Below are 16,310 nucleotides of genomic sequence, written 5' to 3' on the forward strand. Positions count from 1 at the left end.
AACTTAGGTGGAGGCAGCGTGGCCGAGTAGTCGGTGTGTCGGACTTGCAATCCAGAGGTTCCGCGTTTGAGTCCCGCTCTGACGACTACCTGGATTTGTTTCTCGGTAGTCCCGAGTTCAAATCCTCGGCCACGCTTGTAAATAGCCAACTGGTTTGCCTCCGGCCAGTTGGTATTCTTAAGAATGTTATGTTCAATTTGAATTATTTGTTTCAGTTGCGTGGCTTGGCCCCACTAGCACTTGTGCTATAACACTGCCGAGGGTAAATAAAGGTTAAATATTTTTTTACTTTTTTAGGTATTAGAGGGAAATGGTTAAGAAACCCGGTAGACATCAAAGAAGCAAATAAACAGGCTAAGATTTAGGTTAGAAGATGCTTGACCCTGCACATCTTTGGTTTTATGCTCCTAGACTACATGCATGCGTGAATCACCTAACTGCAATGGTTCGATTGGTTAGTTGTAGAGCACACATAACCACCTTCTGTATTCTGCCAGATTTTGTGCAGGGTCAATCCCCAAAATAGCCAACAAAAACATTCAATAAAGAACTTTGCCAGCTTTCATAACAATTCCTGCTCGTTGCTTTGAGTACTTGACTGACTAAAGAGTATCGATGAGTAGTTCAGTCGGTAACTACATGTATGCCATAAACACAAATGACTCAAATCTAATTTCTTTTCGTTTTTCTATGAGTTCATTTACCTGTTGCATACGTCCGGCTTGAAATAATGATATTTATATACAGCCATAAGACACCGAGGTAGACAGGGGACATTTTGTCTTCAGTAACTTATTCAGGTGCCAATAGCTGAAATAAAAGTGAAAAATGAAGGCGATAGATTATGTGTTTTTGTTTTCAAATAAATTAATACGCAATAACGTATCATTGCAAAACATATAAAACAATAAGACGTTGAGGACTGTCAAGCTCTTTGGAGCATGCAGAATATAACGCCATAAAGGCACAGTTTGCTCGGCTCAACTTTACACTGACATAGTGAAAGAGTGTGACGTGGGTGCTATTGGCTATTTTTGGCCTGGTTCTTGGTGGACATTATTCTAGTTTCACTTTACATGAAGTTGCGTTACAACGAGCATTCCTTGGAAAATTTCCAATTCCGTTTCGTTTCGTCTCGTTACAGATTGAAGACTGATAGCAATATATCTCCCATTTGTTAATAAGACCTCCATGGTCCCCATGCAATTCTAAACGATCGAAGCACGTATTGATATTGGGTTTCGCAAGTCCCAGAATCTAACATACTTTTGGCAAACTTTTTGTTACGACAGGTAAAATTTGAATCGCCTTGATATTTCTTTTCCTATCTTACACATGGAGATTATTGCTTTGATGAGACAGGCGCAGACTTCCAGAGGCCGTCAATAAAACCCGGAACATGGAACATCCCGGAACATCCCGGAACATTCCGGGACATACTGGAACATTGAATAATTATACTAATTATGAGAAAAATATGCAAAATTTAGTTTTCACAAATTAAATTAAACAAAAATAAACTGGTATCAGCTCGGAAAATAAAAAGCAAAACAAAAACGTGAAACAAAAAAGGAAAAAAGAAAGAAAAAAGAGAATGACTGCCATGAGTGACGGCTCGCAACTTAGAAGACTGATCCATTCCTTCCAGTCGTTCGCCATCAGTTTAATCACATGGCTGTCCCTTAGTCCCAGATTTCGTTGCTTATAGAAAACCAAGGCGGTGGCGTTGGAACTCTTTAATCAGACCGAAAAATATGGGTACACGAGTGTGATTTCTTTATTCAATTCATAAGATATGCCTATACACGATTTTTCATGAAGAAATGAGAGATCGAAATAGAAACTCTTTGGCATTGAGTTTCTTGTGCAAACTAGTTCGGACTGCTCAAGCTAGGATGACAGTGTAAACAAATACAAACACAAAATTAAAAAAAAAAAACATTTGGCGACGCGCCGTCTTACAGGGTCGCTGGTCAAAACTTTATTGTCTTAAGAAATATTTGTTACAAGTGTTGGCGATCTGAAGTTGAATTCAAAGTGTCGCCAACAGTTCAAATTCCTTTCCTGGAAAATGTTTTCTCCAGTATAAGTTAATTCTTAATTAATTAAAAAAACACTTTCTACCTATTCATCGCTAGTTTAACTTCACGTGCAGTTCGTTATCTGACATTCGATCAAACTAAGTTTTCTATCGAGCCATTCGAACGCCACCAAAATAGACCAAACATGCGAAGTACGCGCGTGAACGCACTGCTCTAATCTTTGACCGGAAAGGCTGAGTCTGCACTTGGTCGGTCATAGTGCCAGGGATTCCTAGCGGAGAGCGCGAAACTGGGGATGACAATTGCAGCACGAAGACGGAACAGTGGTGACAAAACTATGGCTACTGACTTAACAAGCAACTGTATGATGCTCCTACGAACACCTCAGATGTTAAAGAAATCGGTGATCAACAAAGGAAAGGCAATGAATTACCTGGCATTCATCCTCCGAATCGTCCAGGTTTCTGCTGTAAAGCTCCGTGACGCAATTGGCCGAAAAGAGGAGCCTGCACTCATTGTGGTCAGTTGAAGGAATACGCAACGCTCCCTACCCGCCAAAATATCTTTTCATATTTCGAGCTGATACCAGTTTATTTTTGTTTATTTTATTTTCGAAAATTTAATTTTACATATTTTCTCATAATTATCATAATTATTTGATGTTCCGGGATGTTCCGGAATGCTCCGGGATGTTCCAGGATATTCCGTGTTCCTGATTTTATCGACGGCTATTCCAGAAGCTAGATGAAGTTAAATTAAAGGAAGTCGTAGCCAGAAAGGTTAAAACAGTCTCTAAGTACGTATATCATTGACGTGAGATAGCAACAAATCAATTGACTGTCACGATGTTATATATATCCTTCCTGTATACGTTAGTGATTGACAAAAACATAATGAATTTTGCTTTGAAATTGAAAAGTGGATATTGAAAATTTGCGTTGAAATTTTCAAGTCAATTTTGCTTTCAAATCACAATTGGTTGTTGGCGTGCAGAAAACTGTGCTGTCTCGGTCTGACTTACGACCATTCTGTTTCCCTTTTTGTTAAAATTAAGGAGGGCATTTCAAATTAGTTTTTTTTCCTCGGAATGTATTACTCCGACGTCTGAAACATTGAGTTTAAACCTTCATCTTTGCAGCTGCTTATATTTTGGTTTCTCCTTGTTTGACAAGTAAGAGAACCTCGAGCACTTTTTTGACGGTTGGTCTCTGACTGTTAGCTATACGAGAAGATATTTGATCTTGTTCCAAGAAGTTAACAAGTCAGTGAAAATATTAAGTCTCACTGTCCCCTATAATTATTAGCAACATAGGTCTTTGTTTATTTTTCATTGTTTTGAGCCCTTTTGGTATGAAATACGATCTCGATTTTACGATCAAAAACCACAAAGTTTAGTCTGAAATAGAATCATGTATAAACCAATCAAAAATATAAAGACAAGTCAACACTAGATGCTGGAAATTTTTAGAAAGGAACTCTTTCTCCAATGTCAGCAATGGTGTTTACCATTTGAAATGAAACGAAACATTGTTAACGGACGTATATTAAAAGAAATCTCTGGTCAGAAATTAATTTACGTCTACGGATTAGTTCAGTTTGATAAAGTTAAAGCACAAACAAACAGCACGTAGGGCGTATAACGATCACTGATTATAAACTTCTGACAGGTGCACTGGCCCCAACGGATCTCTTCAGTTCGTCATGTCTTAACATGCAGAATTGTCACCCCAAAGTTTCGTGATATTGGTACCAAAATATGGTCAGCTGTGTTATTTGGAAAGGCAATGTGGCCCAAGGTTTTCGGAAAATGAACAAAGAAGCCCTGATAAATTCGAGTCAATTGACCGAATCTCCCGGGGGGTATTCCCAGAAAAATTGGGTTGGGGTGTGAGGCCCGCTTCCCAAAACCCTTACCTTATTCATGACCAAAATCTGCGATATTCCTACCCTATTTATGACCTTACCAAAAATTCGAAACTCTATTTATGACCTGACCCTTAAATCAAAACCCTGTTTCAGACCTGCCTTATGATTAGTTCCCTAGTTCACAACAAAATGTGTGAAGGGCTTTTATTGATTTTCTTTTCACTTGCCCATATCAAGACTAGAGTGCAAAGACCATACCCTATTTATGACCAAAATGGCTAAGATCACCAAAAATCGATACTCTAGTTATGACCCAAACGGCTTTAAAACCATACCCTTTAGAGCCGCACATACCTATATAACCCATATAAGGGAGTACTCCCCCGGGCCGAATCTATAAAAGCCAGGTTGTTCGAAAGGTAGATAACGCTATCCACCGGTTAAATCGCTATCCAGTGGATAGCGTGGCCTGTTTTGTTAACACCTATCCACTGGATAGCGATTTATCTGGTGAATAGCGTTATCTAGCCTTCAATTAACTCGGACCAGAGAGTTAAAACCACTCCAGATAGACTACAATAGCAGTTTAAAGCCACAAGCAAACTCACAGGTTTAAATTACATGTATTAACGGATGGATGTCCAACACATCTAGTTCGTTTCCGATTTTGGGTATTTAAAGAAAGTGCACTGAATGAGTCAAATGATCGTTGCAAAACCTACCTTCTTACTTGGCAACCGTTTGTCAAGAGAGGCAATGCTGTTTTGTCTTGTACCGTAGAGTACTCAAATGATCTTGTAGGATGCAGCGTGTTGTTTTTGAATCAATAAATACACAAATCTTCCAAGGACCATACAGAAACAAAGTGTGATGAGCAATTGCCCTACAGAATAGCGTTATCCATCCTTCGAAAAACTGGCATCAGAGCTTTAAAACCACTCCAGATAGACTAAAACAACGTTTTAAAGCCAGATGCAAGCTTACAGGTTTGAATTGTTCACGGCCGGTTTCAAACCCATCTAGTTGGTTTCTAATTTTGGGTATTTAAACAAACTGCACTGAGTGAGTCAAAAGATCTTTGCAAAACCTACCTTCTTAGTTGGTAACCATTTGTCAAGAGAGACAATGCTGTTTTTGTACAGTGGATTACTCAAATAATGTTGTAGGATAGAGTGTGTAGCCTAGAGTGTGTTCCTAACAAGACTGTAGGGAGAGACAGTGTCGATGGGTAATTACCGTACCAACCATCTGTGTCATCGTATGACTAGTTTAGCGTTAACTCAGACTGGTTTTGGATTTCATCTGCTGGTCATTGATAGTGCAGCCACACGAGAGCAGGGATTTTGGCCTCCTGAAAAATTGATGTTAAAATACAAGTGCACAGGCAATCGATCTATTGCGGCTTTTTTTTTTAAATTCTCTTTTCACAAGAAAACAGCGAAATCTATAAGTCGGGGTTGTGAGTTATCAACGGTTGGTTTAAACAAACGACGAACTTTACTTTGCTAAAGTAAAGTTAGCCATGATTTGAAACTGATCTTTCTCCTGTCAGTCGGCTAAAGAAACTTATAGCGCTTGAATGATATATTTTTTTACGATACATTTTTCAGCTGAGTAAATAAACATGGCTGCAAAACAAGGCACTTTTCCAAACAGATATTGTAAGTTGCAAATACATAATCAAAGCCTTCTTTCTCCGTATGCTTTCGATACATTTATGAATAATAATGAGAAGGAAGATAATTATGCAACTCATGATGATATACCACAAGCTTGTTAGAGTTAAAATGAAAACAAAAGTATGGGAATCCGTGTGTAGAGTAATCATGCGGTATTAATTCTCAAATGACTGAATCGTAAACACTCTCTTTCCTTGGCCATCGTAGCTTTAGAAGAAACAAAACACAAACCGCGGTGATAAACATGGAACCAAAACGCATGTTAAACAAAGTTAATTTCCTTGACGTTTCGTATGTACAACATACATCTTCAGAAGTGACCGTTAACTAGATTACAATCGAAATTTAAACGCGAAGAAAAAGAAAAAGGCTGGTATCTAATAATATGTAACAAGACTAATAGTTAATAACAAACAGATGAGTCTTTGGGAGAGAAAAAAAAAAAAGAAAAAAAAAATTACCAGAATAATAATAACAATACAAAATGTTAGTAAAGAAAAAGTTTTTCACTGCCAACGTTTTCATTCAAGGCTGGCTTTAAATCACGAATTAACAATGTTTCCTTAATTTTACAATGTATATCTGACCTACCAGTTGCTAAGATATCAAAATTATCCCATTTAATATTATGACCCGTGGAAGTAACGTGATCCGCAATGACTGAGGTGTGACCGCTTTTAGCAAGGGCCTTAAAATGTTCAGTTTTTCTATCGTGTAGTCGACGCTTTGTTTTTCCTATATAAAAATCATCACAGTCCCAGCAGCTTACCTTGTAAACCACCTTAGACATCTGAGAACGGCTGAACCTGTCCTTGTACGGGAAAAAAGACTTAATTCGGCGGGTGTTTCGGAAAATTTTTTTAACGTTAAAACAACCATAAAACTTATAGATACAAGATTTAAGTTGCTGCGTAAAGCAAGAATTTATTCCCGTTTACCAACCAGTTTACAATATTAGAAAGAGGCAAGGGGAAGACTTTAAAATAAAGTTTAAGAAAACTGTTAGCTACCTTGACTCTTGTGCGCTCGTTATAATCACTATTATTTCTTATAAAACCTGGGCCTATGCTACGCTTTTCATGTCTCTAGTTGTTCCCCTTTTCGGTTTTCATGGCATTTTGCATTATTGTTTCCCAAGAAATGTTGCCAGATGCAAAACACAGTCCCATCGTAAGGTGTCACAGGCGCCTGATGTTTTAATTGTGGAGTTAAACTCATTACTATTTCGAGTAATCTTTTATTCCTAGTCTGGGTCTCTGCAAACAAGACAAATCTACTAGGCTAGAGCCGAGCATGTTTATTAGAGACCTGATATTGCCTGTGTTTCTACATACGTTGATTTTATGATGTCTTTTTAAAAGCTTGTAAATTCAGACGTAACTTGGTTTTCGTCGTGAGCCAAATTGTCTGCATCGATGTTTGAAGCTAGGCTCTGACCAGGAGAATGCCCCTTGCATGAAGATCCACTGGACAATGATACTGCTGACGCGTCATAGTAAGGTTGATTTTCATCCAACTGGTCCATGTCAAGATAAGGAACTTCTCTTTGCATCCAGTCTTCTAGATCTTCGCACAGCGCTAGCTCAGTAAAGGTTGGCCGCGTATCGGGATTGTCCGCCCAACAACGCCTCATCAATTGATAGCTGTTAATAAAAGCACATGAGAAATAAGCGCCTAATGACACACTTTGAATGTGTGAAATGTTTTTTTCGGCTCAACTCCCGACACTGAAAAAAAATACAAACAACAACAACAACAACAACAACAACAACAATACCAATAAAAACGAAAAATCAAAAAACAAAACAAAACCAACAAAAACAAGAGCAACAACAACGAAAAATAAATCAAAAAAAAAAAGAGAAAATTAAACCACCACCACCAACAACAACAACAAAACAACAAAACACGTTCCCTTTACTTCCCATTTCAAACTGACAATGCGTTTCACATAACTTTAAGCGAAAAAGATATTCTATGATTTTTTTTATACGCTATATTGACATGGCGATTTACGGCCGGTACGGCTAATTAGTTCCTTGATATTTTTAAATACAAAACCTCATCCCTGCATTATCATTCTAATTCGTTTTTTTCTCTGTGAGAAATAATCTAACATAGTAACCCATCCTGTCTTCTCCCCCCACCAATGCGACTTACAACTCTTCTGAGCATGTATCTGGTTTTTCCATTCTGTATCCTCTTCTCAGTAATCTCATGAGTTCTCTGCTTTTTATGCCGGGGTAAGGGAACCGTCCTAAAAATAAAAAATTCATCTCGTTTGTTATCGCTCTTCATCCGGTAAAATATATTCACTGCTTGTATTATCCTGTACGGTTGGTTGTCAGTTTTGTATTAAAATGCTGTATCAGTAACTCCCAGCCGTGTGTTTCACGATTAAATAACCTGTCGTAACACATACGACATAGATTGTTATACGTTTTAGGGCAACTAATATATAGGCAAAAATATATCAGCGAGACACGAAATTCCATAACATAAGGTTACGTCTACATACGAGCAAAGGAGCTCATCCAGCCAGAGCTTATTTCCGGTTTCAGAAACATGAGGTGACCAGGCGTATTTCTACTTCCTCTTGCTTAGGCTGCTGGTCCATTGCAGGGTTACCCCAAAGCATTAAATTAGCCGGTACTCATTTATCCACCTGTGTGGAGAGAGGCCCTGTGAGAGTAAAGTGTCTTGCCCAAGAACACAACAAATGTCATCAGCCAGGGCTCGAGCCCGGACGGTTCGATATGGAGGCGAGTCCAACCATATAAGGCTAGTACATTAAAATACTTACCGAGAGTCGCTATCTCCCAGAGAAGGACACCATATGACCACCTAACCACAAAATATAGACTCTCTAGTCTTTAAAAACCTATTTTTTCGATTTTCCTTGTATTAAGACAACAAAGCTGTATAAATAGGAGAACAATAGAGAATTTGTCGAAAGATTAATATTTAAAACTTCTCTAAAAATTCCACGAACCTTTAGTCAGTTGCTATTTACTTTTTTTTTAAATATCGCGAGTAGGGTTAATCCCTAATTGCTTAAGCTGCGATATGACTTACTCATATGACTGAAAAAATTACGTACGCTCCCGCGTTAATTTGCACTAGAGTGCCTGCTAAAAATTAGCTTGCTGTCAGCCAATTAACAGTGAACCTATTTTCTCAGTCCTATTATTGCATCATTTTATCAAGTTAATTATCTGGAAGATTAAGTTACATGTACAGTTTCTGATACACTTACACGTCACTCTTTGTGGTAAAAACACCGTCATTTATGGCTTCAGGTGACATCCACTTCACAGGAAGCTTATTGTGTTGACCTGTCATGTGATACACATTCTCTCCCAGCGTGCTCCGCGCCAAGTCAAAATCAGCGACTTTGACAAGTTCGTCGTCACAGAGTAAGATATTGCGAGCGGCGAGATCCTGATGAACAATGCCCTTTGCTGATAAGTATTGCTAAACACGGGAAATATGGTAAATCACTGTGGACACAGGAAATCTTGCATTCGTTACAGTAGTGTAAGGACGTTTTTCAAAATCAGCCAACTAAATGAACACCGACATGGTCAGCAAATCTCAACAATAACTGTGCAGTCATCTTAGACTGCGAACAGTCTCTATTTTGCTCGGAAATCCGCGGGAAGAAAGCCAAGTGCGTTTCTTCCCTCGCGAATCTTCGAGCAGAAGAGAGACTGCTCGCAGGCTACCGTTGTCTTCCTAAAGAACAGAAAGAAGAAATAGGGGTCAGGAACATGACACGTCGTGAAAAAGCAATTCAATTTAAACAGTATGAGATTCTTAAAGAAAAAAGAAGCAAACCTGAACAGTCAAGTCTCCCGACCAAATGAATACTGGGGTCCAAAAAGGTGACCCGACTCGTATAAAGCAATTAGCACACTTCGGACAATTGCTTACACTAAACAGTTAAAAGGAGCAAATCTTTTCTAACTTGCCATTCCCTGTGCTATTTGCCAGGAGAAGGACATCATGTCCTGCGGGGTTAAAGAATCGTTTTCTTCGTGTCCTTCATGTTGTTCGTCATCTTTCAGGGCGTGGGTGCTGTTAATTCTTATATCCATACTGCTGTCTGTCTTCAGGAAAGCGACGTTAATTTCGGCAATGTCGTTGACGCCAGGCCCACAATGCTGCAGGTATTACGGAGAAGGTTAATTTGACTTCAAAATAAATTATTCGACAATCGGGGTATACTAATAATAATCAAAAATATCATACTTTCTGTAGTTCCGGAGAATTTATTACATGCACCTCGATCGAGGGGGATTTTTACAAATGTCTATACATTTTAGTTGTTAAAATGATAATACCAAGTGAAACCTGTCTTACAATGCCTGTACTCTCCTTTTTCAGTTCACTTGGTGTTTCTGGCGTGTGTTCTCGTATCTGTACGTATTCCATATTGGTGTGTTTTACCTGGAAATCAGAGGGCGAAGATTACAACACCTTACAAGTCATCTGTTAAATTATGGTTAATTAGCCGGGGTAAATAGCCTTTCATCTCTCCTTGCAGGTTCAAAGATTGTGGTTGGACACAGTCGAAATGACCTTGCTTGGGCGTACTCTGTGACCGTACTGAACAAATACCATGTCTTTATGTGGGCCACGTTTGTTTTTTGGCTCGAAAAAAGGCTCAGCCGATTTCTCATCTGAAAGCGTTTCTTAACGTGCTAAAATAGTCGATAGGACCATTCTTTGGAATAGTTAGGTAAGGTAAAGTATACGAGCCGAGCCCATCAGGCCGGAGCTGATCCCGGTTACTGAGGCAGGAAGCGACTAGGAGTATTTCAACCCCTTGGATGGGATGTTAGTCCATTCTTCGTAGCACCAGCTATTTATTTTATGACAATTTTGATACGGTAATACGAGCTCTCAAAATGGTTAAGGCGATAAATGAAGAGAAGGCAAACGGCAAAGCTGGTAAACTAGTCATTTAATTTTACACAGTAGTTAAGGACTCGATGGTAGTGTAATTCTATCTATAACTGTGATTGTATCATTTAAAATAGATAAGAAGGATCCGAGTCATTTAAGACGTAATTTGAGCCATTGATTGTTGAAATTTGAAGTGCACATGTTTTTGCAGCTCACACTTCAACAGCTTCCGATCATTTATTTCATTCAGAAAAGAGCACAAGCATTCATACGTGATGTTGCTCGAATTCAGGGTATCTTAATGCGTTCACCTTTTTTCTTCGTTCTCTGAGGTAAGAAAGCAGGTCTCCTTTTGCTACATACTCCACGACGAGAAAATTTGGCGGGGACTTGGTACAACAGCCAATCAAATTCACGATGTTCTTATGTGAACCAACCGCTTTCATAAGGGTAATCTCTTCCAAGAAATCATTCAGTTGGTCTGGAGTGGCATTGTCTGAAAGGTTTAAGCAAAAGAACCTTGAAATAATACAGCTTAGTAGTGATGTCATGTTTAAGCATGTCACGTATGGACATCCAGCCTATTTATGAAAATTAATGCCACACTGACGCAAGTTTGATTTTTAAAAGGTTCTGTTTAAACGTTAGCAAAGCATACCTCGTTGCACCGTGGATATGAAGCAAATATTTCAAATACGATATACAAAAATATCAGTTTGCAATTGACACGCGTTTCATATCTTAAGGTATAAAGTCTGCATATGAGCTATGTGGCCCATCAGGCCAGCGCTTATCTCCGGTTTATGAAAATATTTCTCCCTCCCCCTTGATGGGATGCTAGTCCATCGCGGGGTTACCCCAAAGCGTTAAAATAGCTGGTACTCTTTTATACGCCTGGGTGGAGAGAGGCACACTGTGACAGTAAAGTGGCTTACTTAAGATCACAACACAATACTCCCGACCAGGGTTTGAACAATTACAGTATGATTTATATATATCTCAGATTCATTTGGCATACCTTTAAGCATCTTAACAGCCACAGTTATTGTAGATTTTGAAATTGTCTCTGATTTGTTATTAACAGCTTGACGTCGTTTCATACACGAAGGGACCTGCATGATTCCTTTGCAAACTTTACCAAAGGCGCCATGATTGAGTTCTTCATATATAGTGACGTCATTACTCGTCATTTCCCATTTATCTCTTGTCGGATCTTTCATTTGCAGCTCGTTTTCATTATTTTGCCTGCAACATCCATTGTCAAATGGCATCACATAAGTACACAAATTGAGGATGCCCGATGAAAGCATACCACAAGTTACTTTTATTTGGACCCCAGCTGAAATAAGAAATATAGGAAGGCTAAATATATCACTTGCCGGAGGACAATGATGAAGGAGCGAAGATGTGGTCTCCCATGAGGTGAAGCGCAGGCCACAGCACGGGGTAGTGCTTTGTGGCAGGAGATGATTGCGGTCTTATATCCCAGCTGGCACGAAGAGAATAAGCAAGTCAGTGAGTCAGTGAGTCAGTGAGTCAGTGAGTCAGTGAGTCAGTGAGTCAGTGAGTCAGTGATTCAGTGAGTCAGTGAGTCAGTGAGTCAGTGAGTCAGTGAGTCAGTGATTCAGTGAGTCAGTGAGTCAGTGAGTCAGTGAGTCAGTGAGTCAGTGAGTCAGTGAGTCAGTGAGTCAGTGAGTCAGTGAGTCAGTGAGTCAGTGAGTCAGTGAGTCAGTGAGTCAGTGAGTCAGTGAGTCAGTGAGTCAGTGAGTCAGTGAGTCAGTGAGTCAGTGAGTCCGCGAGTCCGTAATAGTAACAGTAATAATAGCATTCTTTATTGCACGTTACTTTCCAAAGGGAGGTATTGGTCTAAATACAACAAAGGTTTGAACATTAACTGACAAAAATACAAAATAACATTTACCATATCCGTATACAATTAATTAGAAAAAGTCATGGCGCTTATTACATTTGTGAACCAAGAATGTGTTTCCTTTTAAAAACACTGAATGGATATATTTTCCTATAATTTTAGATGTAACTGTGTTTTCTGCTCTAAGTAAAACTTCGTCTTCTCGTTATCACTTAAACTGGGGTAATGGGTGTCAGCGTTTGAAATATGAGAGTACAGCTGATGTCTTAATGTAGTATACATCCGACAATACATCAAAAAATGCTGTTCATGTTCTATGCAATTTTCTTTGCATGCTAAACATGTTCGCTCTTCTACTGGGATTAATGCTCCTCTATTTTCTTATTTGCCAGTTTGTATTCGTAATGCATGACATCCTAATTTAAGCCTTGGCAGGCTAATTAGTGTGCTTCATTTATTTCAAAGGAACAGGGGATTATTTATTAAAGGGAACTTTAACAAAAAATAGAACAAAAACGATGGAAAAAAGTGGAATTTTTAATGGATCAAGGAACCATGCTACCCCCAAACCCCACTGGGAGGCCTTCAGTTGTATGTTGCATCTTAGCGACCCTAACTTAATATCCATGCAGTAAGTTGCAAAACGTAAGTTGCATTAAGTTGCTTACTATCCATGTAGTAACTTACAAAACTTAACTTGCATTGTCTTGGGGTGTAAATTCTTGAATTCTTCAGCCAAACAACTCACCGAATATCTTAACATTTGGCTCAAGAATTCGTTTGCCTTCTTATCGCCTCAGTTGAGAAAGTATTTTATTTATTCGTACCTGGAGGTCTTTCGGATTTGCAACTGAGCTGAGTGCGTTGCTTCGTAAGTACGGTAATTCTATGTTACCTTTATCTTAGCTAAGCAACCGTCCTTTTAAGTCGGGGCCTTTCTATCAACTATTCTGTAGGTAATCAGGTGGATGGTGTTTACCTACAGTGGTTTTCCGCCGACAGAAGATTTTATTACTTGCGGCCCCAGGATATGCGATCCACTTGGCATCTGGTGCTACGAAATGCACTACTTTATTGTTATCATCCGCATAGGGTTTTGGCCATGAGGCGTCGCTAAAATTAGGAAGAAACCAACCCTGGTGGTATTTGTTTTTACATTTCCATGATCTGTTAGTTCTAACACCATTGCTGGACGACGCCACAAAGAAAACATCCGCGTCAACAATCTTGTCTTCCACATGTACTGCTAGAAGTTGGTGCTGATCTTTGACAACTGTCAAGCTGCCAACTGCTTTTGTTGTGAAAATTCCATCAAGATACAGCTCGACAGTCATTTTTAGATTATTTCCAAGGATTGTTATCAAAGCTATGGGAAGAATTCATCACAATAACTTTATAAAATTGTCAAAATCGTGAATTTACGAAGCGAAGCGCGAGCATCTTTGGCACCTCACTCCCGCTGCTGTTGTGAAACTGAATATTAATGATTGCACCAAGAGTTGAACGCCATGGAATTATAAGGAAACTGTAAGAAGTAGAAGAATACCAAAATTTGGGCAACAAAGTTACAGATTTCAATGTTGACTGCTTTGTTTTTTAGAAACTATAAGACTAAATCGTCTCACGAGGGTTTATTGACGTTGAAGTGTTAAAAAAAAGAAAGGAAAAACAGAAAACAGCAACTGATTTTTTCAGACTATGTGGTTGTTTCCGATACTGAGCAAAAGTCTAAAATAACGAATCTACTTAGTATCGAAAGAATCTCAGTGAACTGTTTTATGTAGTTGTTTAACTACGTTTCGATAACTTTGTTTATAACTATGGCTGAAGCCGGGAATAGAGATACTGAATACTCACTGCTACATGTATTCCTAAGTTTTTCCTCCTTACTAATACGACGTCTGCAGATGAATTTGGTAGCGTAATGATTTTCTACACTGATCCAGTGAACATCTTTAGGAATTCCAAACACGTGAGACGAATTGTTTCGACCACTATTATTATGTCTGACGAAGGCGTTTGGCCATGTGTTATCGGTAAAATTGGTTTGCTCCCATCCATCGTCTGGTGTAATCGAGGTTTCGTTGCATTTCCAGCCGCTATCTGTGACCAGTCCGTTACTAAACACTCCTAGGAATCCACGAAACCCATTTGGCTCGTTGTAAACAAACACGGTAATTACCTTCGTCTCGTTTGGGAATGAAAACCACTTTCCTGCGTTCCAGCCGGTGCCGCTGTGGTAGCCAACGAGACGACCGTCCGCAAAGACTGTGAGATTATCGTTACCGGTTAAAATGCCAGCAAAATCTGAAATAAATGAATAAATATATAATAAATTATTTAAAACTGTGTGAACTGTTATAGGTTTTTTTTTTAGTCTAACTGCCCAAGAATATCAGGCAATGTTGTTTACTTCATGTCTGTAATCGATCATCCGGCCAACTTCGTTACACCCGCCCTTGGGGGCGGAGAGAGAGAGGCCCTGGAAAGGAAGTTGTCCTCCGGCATCACATGCGCTTTTTAACCATTTAAAGCACTGATGTCCAACTTAGGTAAGGCAACTTAGGTGGTGACAGCGTGGCCGAGTGGTCGGTGTGTCGGACTCGCAATCCAGAGGTCCCGGGTTCGAGTCCCGCTCTGACGATTACCTGGACTTGTTTCTCGGTAGCCCCGAGTTCAAATCCTCGGCCACGCTTGTAAATAGCCAACTGGTTTGCCTCCGGCCAGTTGGTATTCTTAAGAATGTTATGTTCAATTTGAATTATTTGTTTCAGTTGTGTGGCTCGGCCCCACTAAGTTATATATTTTGTTACTTTTTTGGGTAATAGAGGGAAATAATTAAGAAACCCGGTAGACATCAAAGAAGCAAATAAGCAGGCTAAGATTTAGGTTAGGTCCTTGACTCTGCACATCTTTTGTTTTATGCTCACAGACTACAAGTATGCATGAATTACTTAACTGCAATGCTTCGATTGGTTAGGTGTATGAGCACACAAAACCACATTTTGTATTCTGCCAGAGTTTGTGCAGTGTCAATCTCCAAAATAGCCAACAAAAACATTCAATAAAGAACTTTGCTAGCTTTCATAACAATTCCTGCTCGTTGCTTTGAGTACTTGACTGTCTAAAGAGTATGGATGAGTAGTTGAGCCGGTAACTACCTGTATGCCATAAACACAAATGACTCAAATCAAATTTATTTTCGTTTTTCTGTGAGTTCATTTACCTGTTGCATACGTCTGGCTTGAAATAATGCTATGTATATACAGCCATAAGATACCGAGGTAGACGAGGGACATTTTGTCTTCAGTAACTGATGCAGATGCCAATAGCTGAAATAAAAGTGAAAAATGAAGGCGAGAGATTATGTGTTTTTGTTTTCAAATAAATTAATACGCAATAACGTATCATTGCAAGCCATTCAAAACAATAAGACGTTGAGGACTGTCAAGCTCTTTGAAGCATGCAGAATATAACGCCATAACGGCACAGCTTGCTCGGCCCAACTTTACACTGACATAGTGAAAGAGTGTGACGTGGGTGCTATTGGCTATTTTTGGCCTGGTTCTTGGTGGGCATCATTCTAGTTCCACTTTACATGAAGTTGCGTTAAAACGAACATTCCTTGGAAAATTTCCAATTCCTTTTCGTTTCGTCTCGTTACAGATTGAAGACTGATAGCAATATATCTCCCATTTGTTGATAAGACCTCCATGGTCCCCACGCAACTCTAAACGATCGAAGCACGTATTGATATTGGGTTTCGCAAGTCCCAGAATCTTACCTACTTTTGGCAAACATTTTGTTACGGCAGGTAAAACTTGAATCGCCTTGGTATTTCCTTTCCCATCTTACACATGCAGATTATCACTTTGATGATACAGACGCAGATTTCCAGAAGCTAGATGAAATTAAATTAGAGGAAGTCGTAGCCAGAAAGGTTAA

The 16,310-nt window shown here is 39.2% G+C and overlaps 1 protein-coding gene across 1 annotated transcript; it reads right to left on the minus strand.

Annotated features, from left to right (window-relative positions):
• Window positions 1–9,889: 9,889 nt before the first annotated feature.
• On the minus strand, window positions 9,890–15,693 carry LOC149111787 (uncharacterized). The gene is made up of 6 exons (XM_089288862.1): window positions 15,592–15,693; window positions 14,223–14,672; window positions 13,381–13,731; window positions 11,514–11,834; window positions 10,807–10,991; window positions 9,890–10,036 (listed from the first exon to the last, which is right to left on the minus strand). The coding sequence occupies exons 1-6, from the start codon at window positions 15,662–15,664 to the stop codon at window positions 9,890–9,892; spliced, it is 1,527 nt and encodes a 508-aa protein (XP_089144988.1). The 5' UTR covers window positions 15,665–15,693.
• Between the last annotated feature and the right edge of the window lie 617 nt (window positions 15,694–16,310).

This window comes from Orbicella faveolata, unplaced genomic scaffold (genome assembly GCF_042242905.1).
Source record: "Orbicella faveolata isolate gen_17 unplaced genomic scaffold, um_ofav_v1 contig_2, whole genome shotgun sequence".
NCBI classification, from domain to species: Eukaryota; Metazoa; Cnidaria; class Anthozoa; order Scleractinia; family Merulinidae; genus Orbicella; species Orbicella faveolata.

Coding starts and splice junctions, on each gene's coding strand:
- LOC149111787 (XM_089288862.1), bottom strand. CDS start 15,664: ATGTCCCTCGTCTACCTCGGTATCTTATGGCTGTATATACATAGCATT. Junction 14,673..15,591: donor AAGCCAGACGTATGCAACAG/GTAAATGAACTC, acceptor CATTTATTTCAG/ATTTTGCTGGCATTTTAACC. Junction 11,835..13,380: donor CGCATATCCTGGGGCCGCAA/GTAATAAAATCT, acceptor TTCTTATTTCAG/CTGGGGTCCAAATAAAAGTA.